This window comes from Terrapene carolina, unplaced genomic scaffold (genome assembly GCF_002925995.2).
Source record: "Terrapene carolina triunguis isolate 2854851 unplaced genomic scaffold, T_m_triunguis-2.0 Scaffold95, whole genome shotgun sequence".
Classification (NCBI taxonomy): Eukaryota; Metazoa; Chordata; order Testudines; family Emydidae; genus Terrapene; species Terrapene triunguis.
In genome coordinates, this window is record NW_020664446.1 from 53,283,854 (window position 1) to 53,306,039 (window position 22,186).

Genomic DNA, 22,186 nt, shown 5'->3' on the forward strand with positions numbered 1-22,186 from the left:
AATATAAAGAATAGCTTGAGATTAAAATGATCTTAAAAAAACATTTAACACCCTACAACTTTGAATACATATAATAAAAATTCTAGTTAATTGAATAATAGGACAAGACCAATCATTTATACAGGAGCAAAATTTGTGCCTAGAACTTCTAGACATACTCAAAGTCAAAGCTATTTTGAGTTGCTGAATATCAAAAGTGGCTTCAGGCCACTGAATCAGTGAGTACCAAATTAAAACTCTTCCTATTATCTGGAGTGCCCTTTTAGGACCTGAGTTCAGGCCTTATTTTTGCTGAATGGGTCAAAAAACTGAAGTTAAACTAAAATATAGAGGTCTTAGTTATTTCCCGTGATATATATTAGAAAGGGTGGTTTAAAAAGAAAGTAATTAAAATTGTCTTAGCACAGTAACCAATAGTAAAAAGACATACAATCCTTAGTTTATTGCTTGTGCTTATAGTGGGAAGCAAGATAATTTTTTTCAGAGTTAGGAGGTAGGGCAGGGCAAAAAAACTGCACAGAAAAAGAATTCAAAAACACACAAAGCTGTGATAATCTATAGGGATGTCTTCAAAATCGATTAGTACACACAGCAACGTCCTACCTCATAAGAAGGAGGGAATTAAAAACTATCTTAAAATGAATCCAAATTAAAAAAGGAAAACTCTGAAGGAATTTGGCAGCCCTAATCCTGCAAGTATATATAAATATGCTTAACTTTATGCATGTGAGTAGTCTGATCGAATTCAAAAGAACTACTCATTGTTTGCCGGATCATTGCCTTGATTAAGGTACCAAATTTCACTTGCCTTAAAATTATTAAAATGAGCCTATAGATTACTTTGTTCTTTAAACATTATCATCACAACACAACAGGTGGAGAAAGGTGCACTATTCAGTTCTTCACTTTCACTTAAACAGGACTTCATCTCTGCAAGATATTCTATAGCACATACCAGTAAAGAAAACAGCTAACCTGTTTTATACCAGGGGAGAGCACATTGAACTAATCTGTCTGCCACTATTATTTATTCTTGGAGAGGAGAGGTTACCAGTAGTTATGCCATGCTAAATTCAAAAGGCCAAATTCTCTTTTCCATTCTCCCACCCCATGAGGATCCCTCAACCATGCTCTGGCTATCAATTGCATACTCCACACTGATTAACAGGAGTTCTGTGTACTGAACATGCAGAAGAGAGATCCACAGAGCACCCTGGAGAGAAGAATTTGTACTTGAGTCCATACAGTGACAACTGCCCAGAGTACCACCTCTAAGAGATCACTTCAAAGCACCTCTGATACTTTTTAGCTCAACTCTGTTTAAACTTTATTATAGGAAGTAGCTATGTGAGGTCCAATAGAGTATTTTGCTGATCCCTTTAATGTTTGTTGAAGGAAGGTTTTGTTGTCTTCAAAAGCCAGACTTCTGTTTTTTTAAAAACAAAACTGGCAATAAATTGAAAATATTGAAACCATTTATACAGCAAAGGCAGAGCAGTGACTGCACAAAGGAAATCCTTTGGGATTTGTTATTGGTGCATAGGGGAAAGTGGTGAATTTCAGCCTGACAGTTTACTCCAGAAGTTTTCCTCTTTCTCTCCTTCACTGACCCCTGCTGATCCAGAAGTCTCTCTTTTAAACTACTGATTGCCACTTTGGGGATATTAAAGCTACCAGCTTCATTGTGGGAGGGAGAGTGGTGGGAAGGAGAGGAAATGTAACTTGTTTAGGAGATAAAGCTGCTTCCTCTCCTTCATCTGTGGACCCTTGCCTAAGCTGTATAAGGAAGAAGTGCTGTCTGCAATCTAGAGCAGAAAACTTGGAGTCACATGGGACTGCTTCTATTCCTGGCTCTTGCACTGACATGCTGTGTGACCTTAGTGTGTCACTTACACTTTCAGCAGCTCAATTTCCCACCTATTAAATGGGGATAATGTTTACCTACCTCCGCCAAGTGTTGTGAGGCTTAGTGTATGGAAAGAATGTTTCTTCTGAAAGCCACTCTAAAAAGGCATAGTCACACAATTTTCTTCTGTGTTGCCATGCAGAAATTAAATCAAAAGAAACTAAAATGCTCAGTTCTTCATGGAGCGGATGTATTTTATTTTCTAGCTGTCCTCAGTATCTATCCTTCCATTCATTTTCTTATAACAGAAACCATAATGGTTTCTGGCATCAAATTACATAAATCATATTTCCAAGACCTTTGCTGCAATCCCAATTTCATAGTATTTCTGACTATAGATAGGATCTTTTTCTTTTTTTTTTAATCCCAGGAATTGTATCTATTAGATTTCTTATTCACAGGTACCTCAGCTCATCTATAGTGCTAATACTTCTTTGCTTCATAAAGCTTTGTCCAACATAGTGCCAGTTAGTGCTTGGCCTTCGCACAAGTGGAGGAGTCTGAAAAAATCCTTTCATCCCATTGGCCCAGCACAGGGCCAGGCACAGCTGTCATCCTGGAGTTAGAACTGCTCTTCTCTGCAGGCTATCCCAATAACATCCTAAATCCTGTGTGTAATTTTCTGTCTTTTGGATTGGGAATTCCTTGAGGATTCCTTGGGAAGGGTGTATGTATCTGACTAGCTGCTTATATAGGCATTCTCATTAATATTGTAACATTAATCTCCTGTGCAAGATGACTGGTCCCTTTGGAGCAGAGCTGGCTGGGTTTAGATTGGAGCACACGTTGCACTCCCATAGTGTAGCAATTGCACACTGCCTCCCAGAGCTCCTGCTGGGGTGCAGTCTGTACACACTGCACCCAATGCATCCCTGTGTTTTCAAGGCACAACCGACCCATTGTTTTACTTGCTAATCCAGTACATAATTCTCGTCACTACAGAGTAGCAGCAAAATTCTCTTTAGTGCATTGAAAGCAATATCAGGTTCCCTCAGCCTGCCCAATTGCTCTAAGCTGATGATCTTGGAAGTCAAAATTTTCCTCCAGGGAACTTGCGGGAGCTGGGAACAGGTCACGTTTTTGCAAGGAAAGCTGTTCCTCCACTGATCTCTCCTTTTCTGGGGAAGTTGGTGAGCGGCATAAGGTGTTTAAAAACTGTATCTATACTTCAAACTGGGAAGCTAAAGAAATATTTTTTAAGATTAGCTTTTGCTGTGAATGAGTCACACACTGCTTCTACCTGTCCCCTGACTTGGATTTTCTATACCAGGCTACAAGAGCTTGTAGTCACAACTTGAATCTCTGGCAAACAGCTCAGTGCAGCCCTAAATAAAGACTCTTGCAACAGTTAGCAGCCCAAAGCTGTGCTATAATCCAGTGTCACCTAAAGGCTATGTTGCATGGTATGCACACCCCGTCCTCCTTAAGGGTGGGTCAGTGTAGTGACACCAATGCGGTTACAGTCTATTGGACTGTCCTTAGGCTGAGAACAGGAAAGGCTGGAGTCAATATGGCAGCCCTCGAGTACAGAAACTGCACGGCCTAGCAGCCAGGGTCTATGTGGCTGCCCTTGGAGTCAGGGTGACGTGGCCTGGCGGTCAGAGTCTGTACAGCTGCCCTTGGAGTTAGGGCAGCACGGCCTGGTGGCCAGAGTCAGAGAAATGGCCTACCACCTACGGGTGGGTGGCAACTGCGGTGGGGGACCCAGGCCCTCCCTCTCCACCAGGTCCCAGCCCAGGGCCCTGTTGGCAACAGGAGTAGTTGTCACCCAGTCAACGGGGAATCCTACCGCAACACGCTGACCTTGCTTGGTGGTAGATACCACTCCCTGCACCTCCCAGGGCCACTTCCTACCGCATTTCCTGAGGTAGCAGTCCATACAGTGTCGGGGCCTCTGGGTTCCCTGGTGGGGGTAACTCCCTGGCAGTCTGGCTCCCTGCAGTCTGCTGGAGGTAGGAGTTCACCAGTCTGGTCCTTGGGATCTCTGGTTCCTGTAGTCTGTGACTATAGCAGCTCCTGGACTGGAGCCTCCACCAAGTGTCTTCTCCCCTCAGTGGTCAGCCTAAACAGGGGTGGGCAAAGTACGGCCTGCGGGCCACGTCCAGCCTGTCAGAGGTTTTAATCCGGCCCTTGAGCTCCCGCTGGAGAGTGGGGTCTGGGGCTTGCCTCACTCCGGCATTCCAGCCGAGGAGCAGGGTTGGGGGCTTGCCCTGCTCCGCGAATGTTGTGGCTCTGTGCAGCTCCCAGAAGCAGTGGCATGTCCCCCCTCCAGCTCCTATGCATAAGGGCAGCCACGGGGCTCCGCACGCTGCCCCCACCCCAAATGTTACACCCAGCAGCTGGGGCAATGTCTGCGCACAGGACAGTGCAGTGCGCAGAGCCACCTGGCCACTCTTCCATGTAGGAGCTGGAGGAGGGATATGCCGCTGCTTTCATGAGCTGCTTGAGGTAAACGCCGCCCAGAGCCTGCACTCCTCACCCCCCCCATACTTCAACCCCCTGCCCCAGCCCTGATCCCCCTCCTGCCCTCCGAATCCCTCGGTTCCAGCCCGAATCACCCTCCTGCACCCCAAACTCCTCATCCCCAGCCCCACCCCAGAGCCCTCCCCCCCCCGCACCCCAACCCCAATTACTTGAGCATTCATGGCCCGTCATACAATTTCCATACCCAGATGTGGCCCTTGGGCCAAAAAGTTTGCCCACCTCGGCCTAGAATGAGCTGGGCTGCTCCCTTTTATACTGAGGCAGCAGTTGGCGCATGCCCAGTAGGGTCTAAGGAGCAGGACTTCCACCGCCCATAATGTGGGGTTAACCCTCTATTGTCCAGTGCGGGGTATGCCCACCCCATCACAGGCTATTACAAAGGTTTTCTGAGGTATCACTCTATGGACCTTGCCCAATAATATTTTGATTAAGGGCAAAATATTCTAGTAATAGATTGCATTAATGTGCCTCTGACCTAAGCAAGATTGTATTGGTCCATTCAAAATCTACTTTTATTGACAGATGAGAGATAGAGATCAGGCCAAACCAGAACACTGAATTTGGGTCTTATTTACCTTTTATAGAGGCGTGGACCTAGATTTGGATCCAAACTTTAAAGTTTGTTTGGGGTTCGTCTCTCATTGGTAGCCTCCAAACTTTAATAGAAGTGATAAATTAACACAAATCCATTGTACTGTCCCCAAAAAAATTGGAGGGCTTGTAAAGAAGATGAATATTATAATCTTGCAATGGACTCTGCATGGGTGGATCCCCTGTGTCTGTGTGGAGCTCCAGTGACTTCAGTGGGGCACTGCATGGATGTAGAGGGTCTACCTGAGCAGAGTCCATTGCAAGACAAGGGACTAAATAAGGACATTTATACAAATGACTATACAAACAAAAATTAACTCCCTTCCTGAGGCACTCACAATTTAAGACAGCCTGGACCAGAATACACTGGAAGAGCCATAGAATTGTGATAATTTAGAACATTTTGACTAATATAGATGGCGTTATATTGATGGTGTTATATTGACAAAGGTTGTCAAGAAAGTTTTAATTGGATGCAGTTGGACTGGCACACTGGGATAAGGGACATTGTTCTAGGCTTAGTGAGAGAGGCAGGGAAGAGGACACAGACTAATGGGAGAAGGAAATTAAGGGAAAGGTGAGGTTGGCATTATTTGTGGCATGAAGAGGCAAAATGAGATAAAATAAGAAACAAGAGCAGAGATTTGGGCAGGGTCAAATTTTGCAGAGTTTCAAGGGTCAGGACAAGATCCTTAAACTAGATTTGGTTGGTCAGCGGGAACCAGTAGGTGGACTCAAAGCCTGGCACTTTAAGAACCAGAGTTATAATTAAGGCTGCGATTCTTTCACGGAGGTCGTGGAAGTCACGGATTCCGTGACTTTCTGTGACCTCCATGACTTCTGCAGCAGCTGGTACGGCTGACTTCAGGGCCGCTGCTGGAGCGACCGGGACCAGCTGCTCCGGCGGTCCACAGGTCCAGCCGCAGCAGCCACTGCTCAGCAGGGCTCCAGCAGCTGGCTCCAGGGACAGCCTGAGCAGCGGCCGGTGCAGATGGTCCCATGGACCGCTTGAGCAGCAGTCCTGGGGGTGGCCCCAGGGAATGCCTGAGCAGAGGTCCTGGGGTCCGGCGCAAGCTGCACCAGCCATTGCTTGGGCAGCCCATGCAGCTGGTCCCAGGGACCACCCAAGCAGCAGTCCTGGGGGTGGCCCCAGGGAACGTTTGAGCAGCGGTCTCAGGGGTTGCCACAGGGCTAGCCGCACCGGCCGCTTCTTGAGCGGCCCTGGGCAGCTGGCTCCGGGGACTGCCGGAACAGTGGCCGGTGTGGCTGGCTCCGGGGAGCATCTGAACTGTGGTTCTGGGGCTGCCCTGGGGACCGCCCGAGAGCAGCGGTCCCAGAGTGGCTGCCGCAGTGGCCTCAGGGGCACCCAGAGGCTGTCTGGAGAGTGGTCCCCGGGAGCAGCAGGTGGGGAGAAATCAACCCCCAACACTGGAGCAGGAGGGCTCCAGAAGTAGAGATTTAGTCAGGGGTATTTTTGGTAAAAGTCATAGACAGGTCACAGGCTGTGAATTTTAATTGACCTGTTCATGACTTACCAAAAATACCCCTGACTAAATCTTAGCCTTAGTTATAGTTAAGCCCCATTGTAAAGAAAGGGTTCATTTGCAGCATTAGGATCTAAGTTCAGATCTGAAACACCAGTGGAGTCTGGAGAAGCTGCGAGTTTTCATTCAGGTCTCTAGTCTAGGTGAACTCATTTTAAAAAAATCAGGAAACTTTTTTAATTTTTTTTTAATCTGGAAAAATAGTATTTAAGACTTCTGGCTTTTTGTCTTCCTGTTTTTTTCCCCTTTGTTTTTTAATTTAATGAATTAACAGGAGACAAGAACTGAATTTTCAGAACAAGAGAAGACATCAGGAGAGAGAGGCCATGCTTTCCATTTCTTTTTGCTGGATTTTTAAAAATAGGAACAGCATAGTCCCAAATGTACCTTGACATTTCAGTCCTGGCTCTGCTTTATCTCCATCAGTATGCTGGAACTTTGCCCCACGGTGATTACTAAATGTTCTCAATGCTGGCCCTAGTTGCAGATTGTTGGTTCACTTGGAAGTCTATCAGGGAAGCCACTTAGCTTCTAATTATAGTGACTAGGTTTTTACTTCAAGATAAGTCTTTTATTTAAGTTAGAAACCCTGACCTTTAGGATCTCATACATTTCAGCTCCACTGAGCTGAACAGTTTTCATAGCAAAGTTGCTAGTCCAGTTGTCTTTTGTTTGTAATCGGTATTTCTTCTTTGAGTGCTTGTTCATGTTGATTCCATTCTAGGTGTGAGCGCGCCCACATTCACGGGCATCTGAGATTTTTGCCTTAGCGGTATCTGTAGGGTTGGCTGTGGCGCCCTCTTGAGTGCCACGCTTATGCGTCAGTATATCAGGCGCTGCTGGCCCTATGCCCTCTCAGTTCCTTCTAGCTAGCGGTTTTCATCTCTTCTGACTTCAAGCCTTAGGACCTTGTAAATAGTTTGTTTATAGTAGTTAGTGTTAGTCAGTTTCTGTGGCTTAAGCCCTGCTCAGATTGCAACAGTCCTATGACTGTTAGTGACCCCCATAGCACCTGCCTGAAGTGCTTGGGGGAGTCACAAATGAAGGACAAGTGTCACATTTGCAAAAACTTTCGACCCAGGACCTAGAAAGAGTGCGACATCCGTCTGAGGGCCCTCCTCATGGAGGCTGCTCTTCGCCCAGCTTCCAAGCCTTCCCAGCCGGATTCTACCACTAGTACCTCTGCCTCGGTACGTAGCATCCCCCCGGCACCAGGATCCGCCCAGCACTGCTCTCTGTCACCAATGCCCAAAAGAAGGCCAAGAAGCATGGCTCCTCAGCACCGGGCAAGAAAGGCCAGGGGGTATTGGGCAAAGGACCCAATTTGGGCCACCCGCCCACACCAAAGTCACATGGATGTGCCTCCTCAACTGGAACCTCTAGGGATCCCCTCCCAAGGGATCTGCCACTGACTCCCAAGAGTGGTAGGGGACCCAGACTTGTGGCGGGGCCGACGCCTTCCCAGGCTCTCCTGGCGCCTAGAGAGCAGAGGCCTCTACCAGCGCTGACAGTACCGTGTATGCCTCAGGAAGCGACAAAGGCTCCCTACGAGGGTAAGCCAGCTGTCAGGACCCGCCTGAGGGCACTTGAGCACCGTCGATCCCCAGAGATGAGGCAGCGCTCTCCGACTCCGTGCCGCAGATCTCCAGCTTCACAGCCCACGTCCTCTACAGCCCACGTCCTCTGCAGCTCACCCAAGATCACTGGCACTGCGATCATGGTTTCCGCCCTCTTGATGCGGATTACCTAGGGGGAGGCGCCAGTCACTGTATCGCTGGCACCATTCACCCGCCTGCTGGTCATCTTCTCAGAGCAGATCCCCATCCCCCGCACTGTGGGAATGATCTCCGTCGCGGTACCGGTCCCCCCGGCCCTGGCACTGGTCCCATTCAAAGCGCCGGTCAGCTGACAAATGCAGGCATTGACGGCCCCACTGTGGTCACTGGAAGGGGATTTCTCTGGCATGGAGAGGAAGTTCAGCCCCTCACCGAGGCATCATGGCATGATTGGGCACCTGAGGCTGCGTCGACCTTTGCGATGCCGCCTTGGCAACATGGCCAGTGGCCAGCGCAGTGGCCCTATTGGAGTGCATTGGGCACGCTTGTGATGCTGATGCCTCCTTCGCACCATTCATCAGCTGCCACCTTGGAGCAACAGTTGGCGGTACCAGGCTTGGTGTGCAATGCTCACTCGGAGGTCGGGGTATAGGAGCAGGTGCCCACCCTGAAACTCCCTTCCCCTATGGGAGATGATGCCCCGGGGCCTCCCCTGGCGGTACAGTTGTCGACCTCATCCCTGGACAAGGCGGTGACGGGGCCCTCGAGTGCCAGCCCGCTGGACAATTTTAAGGAGTACCAGGGGAGAAAAATTTATTCAACAGTCAGCCTCCAGTTCCGGGTGGCGAACCACCAGGCTCTCTTAGGCAGATACTATTTTAACTTATGGGACTCCCTCCGTAAGTTCAAGGAGTCCCTACCCTAGGACTTGGCCCACGAGTTTGGCACCCTGGTAGAGGAGGGTACTGCAGCAGCAAGGTGCTCCCTTCAAATGGTGTGGAACACGGCTGACTCGGCAGTTAGGGTGGTCGCGTTGGTGGTGTTCTCTGTGCCGGTAAGTCTTCTATGTTACTTTCACCCCTGGATAGTACAGCAACGACTAAAGCTTGTCTTTTTCTCCTCCCACTCACCTGCGCAGCCCGGCCTGGCAAAGCATCCCAGGGGCCAGAAGTGCTCATTTTGAAGGTGCGCTCAAGAGCGATGCCCCAGTCAGCTCCCCGGATCCACCTTGTTCTTTACTGGACTATCATCGTCCCTACCATTCAGCCTGGTCGCAGGTCACCTCAGACTATTGAGTGCTAGAGATACCCTGCAGCTATATCTCTGGCCGGATCTGCTGTCCCAGAACCACGGCAGTCTTCTACACATGAACCTGGTGGCATTGCACTTGACAACATGGCTACTGCATGGCTGAATGTGGAAGAACGGGAATGCTTGGCCCATGTCCAACAGGTCTTGCTGGGTAGCAGAAAGCCCTCCACCAGAGCGACCTACCTGGCCAAGTGGAAGAGGTTCACGTGCTGGATCTTAGACCGGGGTATCTGGGCCGAGCAGGCTTCTCTACAGGCGATCCTGGACTATCTTCTTCACCTCAAGCTTCAAGGGTTGTTCTTGTCATTGATCAAAGTCCACTTGGCCACTATTTCGGCCTTCCACCCTCCGCTCCAGGGCAGGTTGGTCTTCGCTCATGACAACGGTCCAGTTTTTGAAAGGTCTGGAATGTCTCGACCCACACATCAGGGATCCCGTCCCTCCCTGGGACCTGAACCTCTTGGTGTCATGGCTCATGGGTCCTCCCTTCAAGCCTCTAGCTTCCTGGTCCCTTCTCCTCCTGTCCTGGAAAGTTTCTTTACTGGTCACAATAATGGCCGCCAATAGACTCTCTGAGATCTGGGCGCTTACTTCAGAGCTGCCTATATGGTGTTCTGCAAGGGCAAGGTCCAGCTGTAGCCACATCCAGCGTTCCTGCTCAAGGTAGTTTCACAGTTTTTTATACCGGTCAAGACATATACTTACTGGTCTTCTTTCCAAAGCCTCATAAATTGGAAGAGGAACACATATTGCACACCCTGGACTTCAGGAGGGCGCTTTTCTTCTACATTGGCAGGATTAAGCCATTTTTCAAGTCAATGCAGTTGTTCTTTGTGGTGGCGGACAGGATGAAAAGTCGCCGAGTGTCTGCTCAGAAGATTGGATCATGGCCTGCATCCGTTACTGCTATGAGCTGGCAAAGGTGCCTCCAACAGTGACCGTGACTTCCCACTAGACTACGGCATAGGTGTCATCGGCAGCCTTCCTGGCACAGGTACCGATCCAAGAGATCTGTCAGGCCACTACCTGGTCGTCCATCCACACGTTTACGTCTCATTATGCTCTTACCCAGCAAGCCCGAGACGATGCTGGCTTTGGCGGAGCAGTGTCGCAAGCCACTTGGCCCTGACCTCTGAGCCTGCCTCCAGGGATACTGCTTGTGAGTCACCTAGAATGGAATCAATATGAGCAAGCACTCAAAGAAGAAAGAACAGTTACTTACCTTTTGTAACGGTTGTTCTTCGAGATGTGTTGCTCATGTCCATTCCATTACCCACACTCCTGCCCCTCTGTCGGAGATGCTGGCAGGAAGGAACTGAGAGGGCATAGGGCTGATGGCGCCTGATATACTGCTGCATGAGCGCAGCACTCAAGAGGGCATCACAGCCGATCCTACGGGTACCGGTAAGGCAAAAATCTCCAACGGCCATGCATGTGGGCTCATGAACACCTAGAATAGAATGGACATGAACGACACATTTAGAAGAACAACCGTTATGAAAGGTAGGTAACCGTTTTTGGTTTTTTTGTTGGTTATGCTGGTTCTGAGTTACAGATCTAATACATTAGTTTGGATTAAATTTTTATATTTATAGGCTTAGTGGGTGTCTGAAAAATGATTCTGGAAGTGCTGTGCAATCCCTTAAAATGGACTTCAGTCCATGTAAAGAACAGTGATTATATATGGATGGGACAAACTGGTTAGAAAAAGTAAAAGTGTCTCTGAACATCATGCTGTTTTACCTCTGCTGCAACAATGCCTCGTGTCTTGGGAGAATGCAACATGATTGGCAGACTCTGCTCAGAAGAGTCAAAGGGCTAGAATAACTGGGATATTGAAGGCCAAGTGAAGAGTGCATTAGCGAAGCTGTGCAGGGCCTCAAGACTGGAACACAAAAGTCTACTGCAGAGCTGTTTGGAGAAATCTTGCACAGAGCATGCCCTCACTATCCTTGGCTCAGGACATGGCTACTAATCCCTTCACTTTTGTAAACAGTTAACTTTCAAATGGAAACGGATGCTATCAAGACTGACAGGCCACAACTTTGACCCCTTCCCCAAAGATCAATCTTACCTTTTAAAATATGGTTCTACTATAGCTTGTGGCCTCACAGATGACTGTGATGGTCATCATTAGAGGTTTGTACAGAGCACTATGCAAACCCAAACCCACTCAGGAATCTTTAGTATTACAAATGCCTATCATGTGGATGGAGTTGATTTAGTTAGTGGGTCAGACATTCTCTGCTTGTGTAAATGAGTGCAAGTCCATTGAAATAAACAGTGTTTAATCCATTTACACTAACAGAGAATTTGGTCCTTTAATTTTAAGACAGTTATAGCCCTCTTCTATACCAGGGCTTATTTTAAAAGGTAAGGCCTTTATTTGGGGCTGGGGGAAAGGAAGATGTGGCCGGTCATCCCTGTTTCAGTCCTCTTTATTGAGGTGTTTAGCTCTTTTTGTCCGTACTATTTAAGTTCATGTTCCCTAGCTTTATTTAGTTCATAAGGTGGGCGGGAGGGCAGGGTGGAGAGGTTTGTGTGGAGTAGGAATTCCAAAGTTAGGCTAGCTTTTTCAGTAAGAGGCTTAATGTTCAGCAATGAATCTTTATTCTTGATAGGCACAAGCAGGTGCGCAGATCACTAGGAGTCCACTAGCTGAAGTGTGGAGGTGTCAGCAGCACACCACAGTTAACATTTTTATGACAAGGGCATGCACGTTTTCTGTGGGAAGGGAGAGTGGTATCTTACAGATGGCTAGAGATTTTTTTTAATAGCCTTTATCAGCCAGGCTCATATCTTGGTGTCTGACTGCTTGGAAATTACTTTCCTTTCAGTGAAGAAAGGAGTTAAAGGGATCACTCAAGCCATGGTGTTCAATCTGGTATTTAAAAGGAGTTCTGCTAGATTATTTGACTCTGATTGAATTGGCTGTTGGGTCTCCTTTCCATTCTAAAAAAAGAACAGGAGTACTTGTGGCACCTTAGAGACTAATAAATTTATTTGAGCATAAGCTTTCGTGGGCTAAAACCCACTTCATCGGATGCATGCAGTGGAAAATACAATAGGAAGATATATACACACACACACACACACACACACATGAAACAATGGGTGTTACTATACACACTGGAACGAGAGTCATCAGTTAAGGTGAGCTATTACCAGCAGGAGAGGAGAGAGAAAAAACTTTTTGTAGTGGTAATCAAAATGGCCGATTTCCAGCAGTTGACAAGAAGGTGTGAGGAACTGTAGGGGGGAAAAATAAACATGGGGAAATAGTTTTACTTTGTGTAATGACCCATCCACTCCCAGTCTTTATTCAAGCCTAATTTAATGGTGTCAAGTTTGCAAATTAATTCCAATTCAGCAGTCTCTCGTTGGAGTCTGTTTTTGAAGGTTTTTTTGTTGTAATATTGCAACTTGTAGGTCTGTAATCGAGTGATCAGGGAGGTTGAAGTGTTCAACTGGTTTTTGAATGTTATAATTCTTGACGTCTGATTTGTGTCCATTTATTCTTTTACGTAGAGACTGTCCGGTTTGGCCAATGTACATGGCAGAGGGGCATTGCTGGCACATGATGGCATATATCACATTGGTAGATGTGCAGGTGAATGAGCCTCTGATAGTGTGGCTGATGTGATTAGGTTCTATGATGGTGTCCCCTGAATAGATATGTGGACAGAGTTGGCAACGGGCTTTGTTGCAAGGATAGGTTCCTAGTTAGTGTTTTTGTTGAGTGGTTGCTGGTGAGTATTTGCTTCAGGTTGGAGGCTGTCTGTAAGCAAGGACTGGCCTGTCTCCCAAGATCTGTGAGTGAGAATCGTCCTTCAGGATAGGTTGTAGATCCTTGATGATGCGCTGGAGAGGTTTCAGTTGGGGGCTGAAGGTGATGGGCTAGTGGCGTTCTGTTACTTTCTTTGTTGGGCCTATCATGTAGTAGGTGACTTCTGGGTATTCTTCTGGCTCTGTCAATCTGTTTCTTCACTTCAGCAGGTGGGTATTGTAGTTGTAAGAATGCTTGATAGAGATCTTGTAGGTGTTTGTCTCTGTCTGAGGGGTTGGAGCAAATAACCTGCTGGTAATAGCTCACTTTAACTGATCACTCTTGTTACAGTGTGTATGGTAACACCCATTGTTTCATGGTCTCTGTGTGTGTGTGTATATATATATATATATATATATATATATATTCCTACTGTATTTTCCACTGCATGCATTCAATGAAGTGGGTTTTAGCCCACGAAAGCTTATGCTCAAATAAATTTGTTAGTCTCTAAGGTGCCACAAGTACTCCTGTTCTTTTTACGGATACAGACTAACACGGCTGCTACTCTGAAACCTTTCTATTTTAAGTTATTCTCCCTACTTTCTATTTTATGTCTTATTGTATGTGATGACATATTTTGGGGATTGAGAGGGGAGAGGGTCTTTCAGTAATTGGATTATTTGGAAAGTAAATCTGATAACTGAAATAATTTATTCTTTAAATTTGTGTGTGTGTGTGTGCGCGTGAGTGCATGTAACAGGTCAGTGAGATGCATAGGAAAGCTGAGAATGAGAACAATTCTCTGGTGCTGTTCAATGAATGACAAATTGTAATATGAAATACACTAGATCCTGTGTTTCTTGTATGTCCCTACTTAAGAGGGAGTGGCTGATGCATAAAAATTGCAGGATAAAACTTTTTTCCTAGAGATTGACTTTAACTTTTTCCCCCTATTCTATGAAAACAGAAAAGTACAAGAGAGAATGGATCTATATTATTAATGAAACCTTTAACTCACATGCAGAGAGCTTTAATACAGCTTTGGCTATTATTTTTTCATTCAGAGTACACACAGCTAGCCTTGATGGCATTACAAGAATATCTCTGCTAAGGAGCTAAAAAATGTCCTACTCTGGTGTAAGGTTGTCAACCACAATCTTCATGCTGGAGTTCTAGGTGATTTATTTTTTAAAGATATGCTGTGCCCAGATAATTGATTGCCTAGAACACAGGGAGTAAGGGACAGATTTTTAAAGTCATTTAGTTTCCTAAAAATGAAGAAGGGTGCCTATAGAGATTTTCAAAAGCACCTGGTGACCTGACATTGAAATCAATGGATTCAGGCACCTACGTGCTTTTGAAAATCCCACAGCGTACACTGGTCTGCATCTTTAGGCACTTAATTTCCTTTAAACAGCTGTCTCTAAGACCTTGAACTTGATTCAGTATTCTATGGGAAGCCAGAGTAGAGAGCAGAGGACAGGCTTGATGTGCAGTTGGTAGCCTGTGTTGCTGAGGAATTGTGCTGCAGCATTCTGTAGTAGTTGGAGTTTCCTAAGGGCTGATGGCCTCATGCCTAGCGATATTACATTGCTGTAGTCCAGATGGAAAGTACAAAGGTGTGTGTAACTGAGGCCAGGATATTTTCTGCCATGATGAGATAGCTTCTCCTATACAACTGAAGATGGTAGAAATCTTTATTTGTAGATGCTGCTATAGGAGAGCTAAGTGTCTGTGAGGAGTCCAAGAGCGTTCCTAAACTATGGATGGAATTGACCAGTTGTGGGTGTGTACCTTCAACCAAAGGGAACTGCTCCACCATCCCAGTTCAAACCAATAAAATGGATTTTGGGAAAGTTCAATGGTAAGGGAAAGAGTGACAAAAAATTAATATGTTCTGCACCAGGCATAGCGGTGATCGATCCTGATTAGGGTCTGTAGGGACTCCCAACTGCAATACAACTGATAATAAATAACCATTAAAATTTAAGGCAACTTCGGATGTGAAAATAAATGCACTTTCGAGCAACATGTAGAAACAAATCCAATTCTGATGGTTATTACACAATAGGTGAACTCCCTGCACACTCTCTATGCAAGGGAGATGGTAGAACATGCCTTTCAGTGGTGAGAAATACTTTTGAATCTAACTGTGTATTTATAATGGACTAGATCTTCAGCTGGTGTAAACCAGTGTAGTTCCATTAAGTTTGCTTGGGCAAAATCCAGGCTGATGTTAAAAATATTTTAATTGCTTTAGACAACTTTTTATAAATAACCTGACAGTTATCTGAACCTGTTGAGTAACATCCATCTTGGGTTAAATGGGAATTTCCAATATATACAGAAAGTGCTGGGAGATCTACTCTCTGTTAATTGAAGGTGAAGTTTAGCCCTGTTTAGAGGGGCCAACACAAGTTATATGGAACACTTAAGTCCAAAATAGTGCTTAAGTGAAAAAGACGAATTTCACCCTGTGTGTCTAGCTTCCATTAGTATCATTATTTGCAGGGATCGAGGAGAGTGAGGAATAAACCCCTTCCATAACAACTCTGGACTGGACTTGTTCTCTGAAACCCTTTCACACAAAGAATAAAGTCTGTTTTTCTTTTCTCCCTCACAGATCACCCCTGGCAGCAAAGCAGCCCAGTCCCACATGAACCAGGGGGACCTTGTGGTAGCCATTGATGGAGTCAACACAGATGGCATGACCCACTTAGAGGCCCAGAACAAGATCAAATCAGCCAGCTACAACCTGAGCCTTACTCTTCAAAAGTATGTTGAGATAAGTTAATACTTGCATGAGCTGCAGAATTGTTACGAGAAAGTGGCAGACAGAGGGAGTGATAAACATCAGAGTTTTGCCTGTTAGGTTTTCTTCAAGAATCTGTGAAGATTTGGACATAAGATTGAGATGAAAGGTCAAATTCTGCTCTGATTTACACCATGTGCAACTTTACTGAAATCAGTGGGGTTGCACAGTGTGCTAGTCTGGGTGGAATTTATCCTATTGAATATAAAATGGGTATGCTAATACTTCCTTAGCCCGCTGGGAAATTTTTAAAAGTGTCCTGTTCCAAAGCAATTCTGCTTATAATTGATTTTGTTCTTGCTTATTCCCTGGCTGATGTCAAACTATTTTGTTTTTTGACATCATGAATGTCTGCTGTGGAAATGATTCCCTCAAATGGAGGATTATGATTTCAGATGAAGAACAAGGTGAAAAAGCCCACCAGATATTTGCATCAGATCCCTTCAGTGGTGGCTACTAGTGGCCTGATCCTTCTTTCTGTGAGGGTGGAGCCTAGCTTCATCTGAGAAAGGTGTGGTCTGAGCACAGGGCTGGGAGCCAGTACAATTGCAGGGAGGAGAATCTCCCTCACAGAGATGGGGAAGAAGCTTCCTTCCCCTGGAGAGCGCAGAATCACTCTCCTGATTCCTCCTGGCATTGCTTCCTTGCACTGCATAAGAGAGAGTTCATTTTTGAGAGCCTTGTTCTAAAATGCAGTAACCTTCTTTGACATTGTGATTAGATTTAATTAGAAAACTCTTTCTTAATACCTGTGTTAATATTTAAAGCTGTGTAATGATAGGAGGCAAAGTAACTGCTACTTACATTGTGTAAATCGTAAATGTGTACAATGTGTTATGTGCTGAGAACATAACAGAGGCTCTGTTGTGTCATTGCATAGCTGAGCCAGTTAGCACCAGGAGCAGACTAACTGCTAAGGGACACAGATCCTGGGTTGAGGTTTTGAAAGCAGTGCAGGGGATTCTAATAGATGATGTGTGGCTAAATTCCCTGAAAATTCCATTTTTTAAGCAGATATTCCTGTTAATGCATAAAATAAGTAAATGAAAAGAAAAGGCACTAAGAGAGTTCCTAATGTATAGAATATGTTTTCGGTTTTCATGTGATGTCAGTTGCTTTTCACAAGTTACGTTGTATTAAATGTGGACTGGAAAAGAGAGAGTTAAGTTTAATAATGAAAATAGCCTAAGGAAGTCTGAAAAAAGTTGCAGTCCATCTGTCTTAATTAATTTCTCTTCACCCCAAATCTTAATACATCAGGTAGAGGGGCATAGAGAGTTATTTCCATCACTCCATGTAATGTGGAGGGGCATCTCTAACGTAAGCAGGAAGGGGACTCAGCCAAAATTAATAAAGGGCCAGACCAAAGGTCTGATACAAAGCCCACTGAAATTAATGGATTTCCATTGACGGCAGTGGGCTTTGGGTCAGGCCCCAAGCCAATAAATTGACAAGACTAATTTTATTTCATCCATAGCCCCTTGGGCTCCCAAACTAATGCTACACCCTCATAGAATAGATCCAGGAGGGTTTATGTATCTGCTGGGCCGGCTCCAGGGTTTTTGCCGCCCCAAGCGGCGCAAAGAAAAAAAAAAAAAAGCGGCGATCGCGATCTGCGGCGGCAATTCGGCGGGAGGTCCTTCGCTCCGAGCGGGAGTGAGGGACCGTCCCCCAAATTGCCGCCGAATAGTTGGACCTGCCGCCCCTCTCCGGAGTGGCCGCCCCAAGCACCTGCTTGGCAAGCTGGTGCCTGGAGCCGCCCCTGTGTATCTGTACAAGTGAATTACCACCTGGTCTTCTCCTATGCTATACATGTGCAAGTGTACAACAACTTCTAGTCCTGCCCACTAAGGGTTTCATTGTGCTGCTGTAGTGGATGTGAATGGATTTCACATAGATTTGTTTTGTGCTTTTTAAAATAGTCTGGATTATTCTTTGCCTTTTGAGGGAAGGGAGAAATCCTTCCAATAAAAAAAGTCTCTCTTCTACTGGATTCTCGTGTTTCTTGCTGAGGGTTTAAATCTCTTGAATAGTAGTCATCTTTTTAGGCCTCAAGTTCATTCAGGACAAGCAATGTTTCCTTTTCTTTTTCTTGGCATTATTGTACACATGTATTTTTTTCCCCAACCATCTGCAGTACTTTTTACCTTACTTTTTAATAGCAGTGAAAAATACAATAGATGTTAACCTTTTAAAAAAATTTATTTCACTAGTGTGGAAATGTAACAATATTTTGGTTTCTGCGAAAGGAGTAGATGGTTTCAGACTGCTTCAAAGAGTATCCATATCACAAACCCACCAACACAGCTGGCACCTTTGTTGGCAGTCTTAGCAGAAAAAGGATTGAATAGACATGGAAATAATGCTAATGTCTTACAAAAACGATTTAACCAATTTGTTATAAAGGACATAAATGCATCTTGTTTTCATAAGTAATAAAATAATAATTTTACAAAAAACTCAGAAAATGGTTGTGAAACATGAACATTGGCAGTATGTGTCCCAATTTAGTGTTCTCCATGTATCTTGGATGTGTTGAATGAAAACTATCAATTTGTTGAACACACAGTGTTCAAAGAGTCTTGTATTCATTTATGTGAGTTTGCTCTGCTGTTATTCATGTAGCCATCTTGTTCCTTGTTTGACAGTTCAAGCAACTGTGACTATGTTAAAATATTTGTAAAATCCTGAAAACTTCACATATTTTAGTATAAAATAGATTTGTTTGAAAACTCTTAATAGAACTGTGATGTTCTCAAATCACTATTACTTTATTACTATTTGTTCTGCTGTTTAAAAAAGTATGCATCCACTCACAGCTAAAAAAACCCAATATCATGTGACTCAGATGACCAGTCTCTCACTGTGAATAGTCAGAGCAAACAGTTTCAGAGTACCATATAGGCTGAAATGTGTTTGCATAGATTAATGTATTCATGTTAATCAGATCAGTTTGTGAACAGGAAAGAGCTAACGTTGCATTGAGCATTTATTAATCATAAAAAGTCTAGCAGCTTCTATATTCACAACATTTTACCTTTTACAGATGCTCGTGCTCTGAATGATTTTTTTCACTACATTTCCTTTTGTTCTGTTGCCTCTTGATGTTGGCCAACAGTGAGAGATGATGGCTCCTTCTGCCTTGTTAGACCCTTAGAAATGATGAACAATGTGTGAAATCAATGCAGACTTTTTATAGTAGAGTCTGGTACCGAAGCAGATTTACAGACACTTATGGATTTGGTATCAACTGGATGTCTAACATAGTGAATGCCAGTGAAAATGAGGTATGGTCTGAGGCTAAAACAGGGAAAGAATAAGTTAACTGTTACTTAGACAAATTAGATTGTCTTCAAGATGCCAGGGCCTGATGAAATACATCCTAGAATACTCAAGGAGTCTACTGAGGAGGTATCTGAGCCATTAGCAATTATCTTTGAAAAATCATGGAAGATGGGAGAGATTCCAGAGGACTGGAAAAGGGCAAATATAATGCCAATCTATAAAAAGGGGAATATAAGGGCAACCCGGGGAATTACAGACAAGTCAGCTTAACATCCAGAATGATAATGGAGCAAATAATTAAGCAATCAATTTGCAAACACCTAGAAGATAATAAAGTGATAAGTAACAATCAGCATGGATTTGTCAAGAAAAAATCGTGTCAAACCAATCCAATAGCTTTCTTTGACAGCGTAACAAACCTTGTGGATGGAGGAAAATGGTAGATGTGGTATATCTTGACTTTAGTAAGGCTTTTGATATTGTCTCACATGACCTTCTCATAAACAAACTAGGGAAATACAGCCTAGATGGAGCTACTAATATAAGGTGGGCGCATAACTGGTTGGAAAACCATTCCTAGAGAGTAGTTATCAATGGTTCACAGTCAAGGTGGAAGGGCATATCGAGTGGGGTCCCCCAGGGATCAGTTTTGGGTCCAGTTCTGTTCAATATCTTCATCAGTGATTTAGATAATGGTGTAGAGACTATACTTCTAAAGTTTGTGGATGATACCAAGCTGGAAGGGGGTTGCAAGTGCTTTGGAGGATAGGATTAAAATTCAAAATGAACTGGACAAACTGGAGAAATGGTCTGAAGTAAATAGAATGACATTCAATAGAACAAGGGCAAAGTACTCCACTTAGGAAGGAACAATCAACTTCACACATACAAAATGGGAACTGGCTGCCCAGGAAGTAATACTGTGGAAAGGCATCTAGGGGTCATAGTGGATCACAAGCTAAATATGAGTCAACAGTGTAATGCTTACAAAAAAAAGTGAACTTTATTCTGGGCTGTATTAGCAGGAGTGTTGTAAGCAGGACACAAGAGGTAATTCTTCCACTCTACTCCACACTGATTAGGCCTCAACTGGAGTATTGTATCCTTGTTCTGGGGGCTACATTTCAGGAAAGAAGCGCACAAATTGGACAAAGTCCAGAGAAGAGCAACAAAAATAATTAAACATGACCTATGAGGGAAGATTGAAAAAATTGGGTTTATTTAGTCTGGAGAAGAGAAGACTGAGGGAGGACATAACAGTTTTCAAGTACACCTCTACCTCGATATAACACTGTCCTCGGGAGCCAAAAAATCTTACCACGTTATAGGTGAAACCGCGTTATATCGAACTTGCTTTGATCCACCGGAGTGTGCAGCCCCGCACCCCCCCGGAGCACTGCTTTACCGCGTTATATCCGAATTCGTGTTATATTGGGTCGCGTTATATCGAGGTAGCGGTGCACATAAAAGGTTGTTGCAAGGAGGAGCTCTTGGACAGTGTAATGTTTGGTTTCTACCATCCTTCATTCCACTGATCCTGCAAACAGTATTATCCAAATTCACAAAAAGTATTGTTTGGACTCAGAGTTGCTTTCACAAGCTGTACTCCCACCAACCTAATCAAGCTGTGGCTTTTAATAGCTGGGCTAGAGAGAGAGTAGGGTATAGAAAGAGGGTGGTCAAAATGGCTTTCAGTGAAGTGTGGTGCTGATGCTCAATCACTTTTAACTGGAGGCTATTATATGACTCTACTTTCAATGCAGATGGACTGAACTTGCTTTGCTTTTCTTCAAATCTGTTTAAAGTCCCAAATGTCTTCATTCCACATTCTTTCCTGGAAGTGACTATGGTCTCTTCGTGACTATACATTTTTGGGATGGGCACTTCATAAAGGAATCCACATCTTTCCAGCTACACCACATCACTGGCCAGCTACATGGCAGAAGATCTCTGTATTCCTCTGATGCATCAACAATGCCTAGGATACATGACTTGATGTGATATGCTGTGGCAAATCCTATATCCTCAAAAGTGATTCTCACAGCCAAAGTAATTGCCAAGTGCCCTTCTTTAAGAGAGAAGGGAAAGAGATACTGACCAAGGGGAGAAAGGTGGGAACTATCTCTGAGCAGTGAGAGAAGGCAAAGAGAGTTTCCAACCAAACCAAGAACCAAAAGGGAGAGGAGAAACCCCCTTGGACCTAGTAGCCAGCAAAGTGACCAGTGTTAATTGAAACATCTGGAGGTTATACCTCCACATAGCCCTCTTCTAGCCATGGCTTGTTTGGAGTGAGGCTAGCTTGGAAAATCTTAGTACTGTGGATATGAAGTGGAAATCAGGTTTTTCCTCAAGACTTTAAAGAAAGGTGGGAATGGGGATGCATTAAAAAAAATCTGATAGGTACATTAAAGGTGAGAAATCTTGGGAAATTTATTTTTTAAAAGTATTGCTTAAATAGTTTATTTTTCTGTTGCCTTGTATTACAGTCAATGCAGGGGAAGGGAGTATCTGTATACGGAATGAGAATATGGTGGGGCTAGCACCTTTTAGGGCTTTCGATGGAAAGGCCGTATCCCTAGATTGAGATTATTTAGGACAGTAGTGCATGGTAGCAACACCGCTCTATAGAGAATGATCCTTAGTAGTGAAATTCCCAAGCTATGCCAGGAAATTAATAGTTTTGTTTTGCTCTTCAAGCACTGTTGATCAAACGGAGCTAGCTTGCTCACTTCCTCTACCTACAATACCAGAGAAGAGAGGAATCTCATTTTTAAGCAATGAGATATGAAATCTAGACATTTTCACTCCCAGATAATTTTTTTTAAATGGCTCTTGGCTCCAAGAGCAGTGACATTTTCTTTTATAGATCTTGGCCCTGAAGGTTTCATGAGCATTGTTTATAACATGGCACCTCAGATGGAGTGTGCT

General features: G+C 44.6%; 1 protein-coding gene across 1 annotated transcript in view; it reads left to right on the forward strand.

Moving 5' to 3' along the window:
* The window catches only part of LDB3 (LIM domain binding 3), an 83,540-nt gene that overhangs the window by 38,539 nt on the left and 22,815 nt on the right, over window positions 1–22,186 (forward strand). The window contains exon 3 of the mRNA XM_029911389.1: window positions 15,785–15,953. Within this exon, the coding sequence (XP_029767249.1) occupies window positions 15,785–15,953 (169 nt within the window). The remainder of the gene's footprint in view (window positions 1–15,784; window positions 15,954–22,186) is intronic.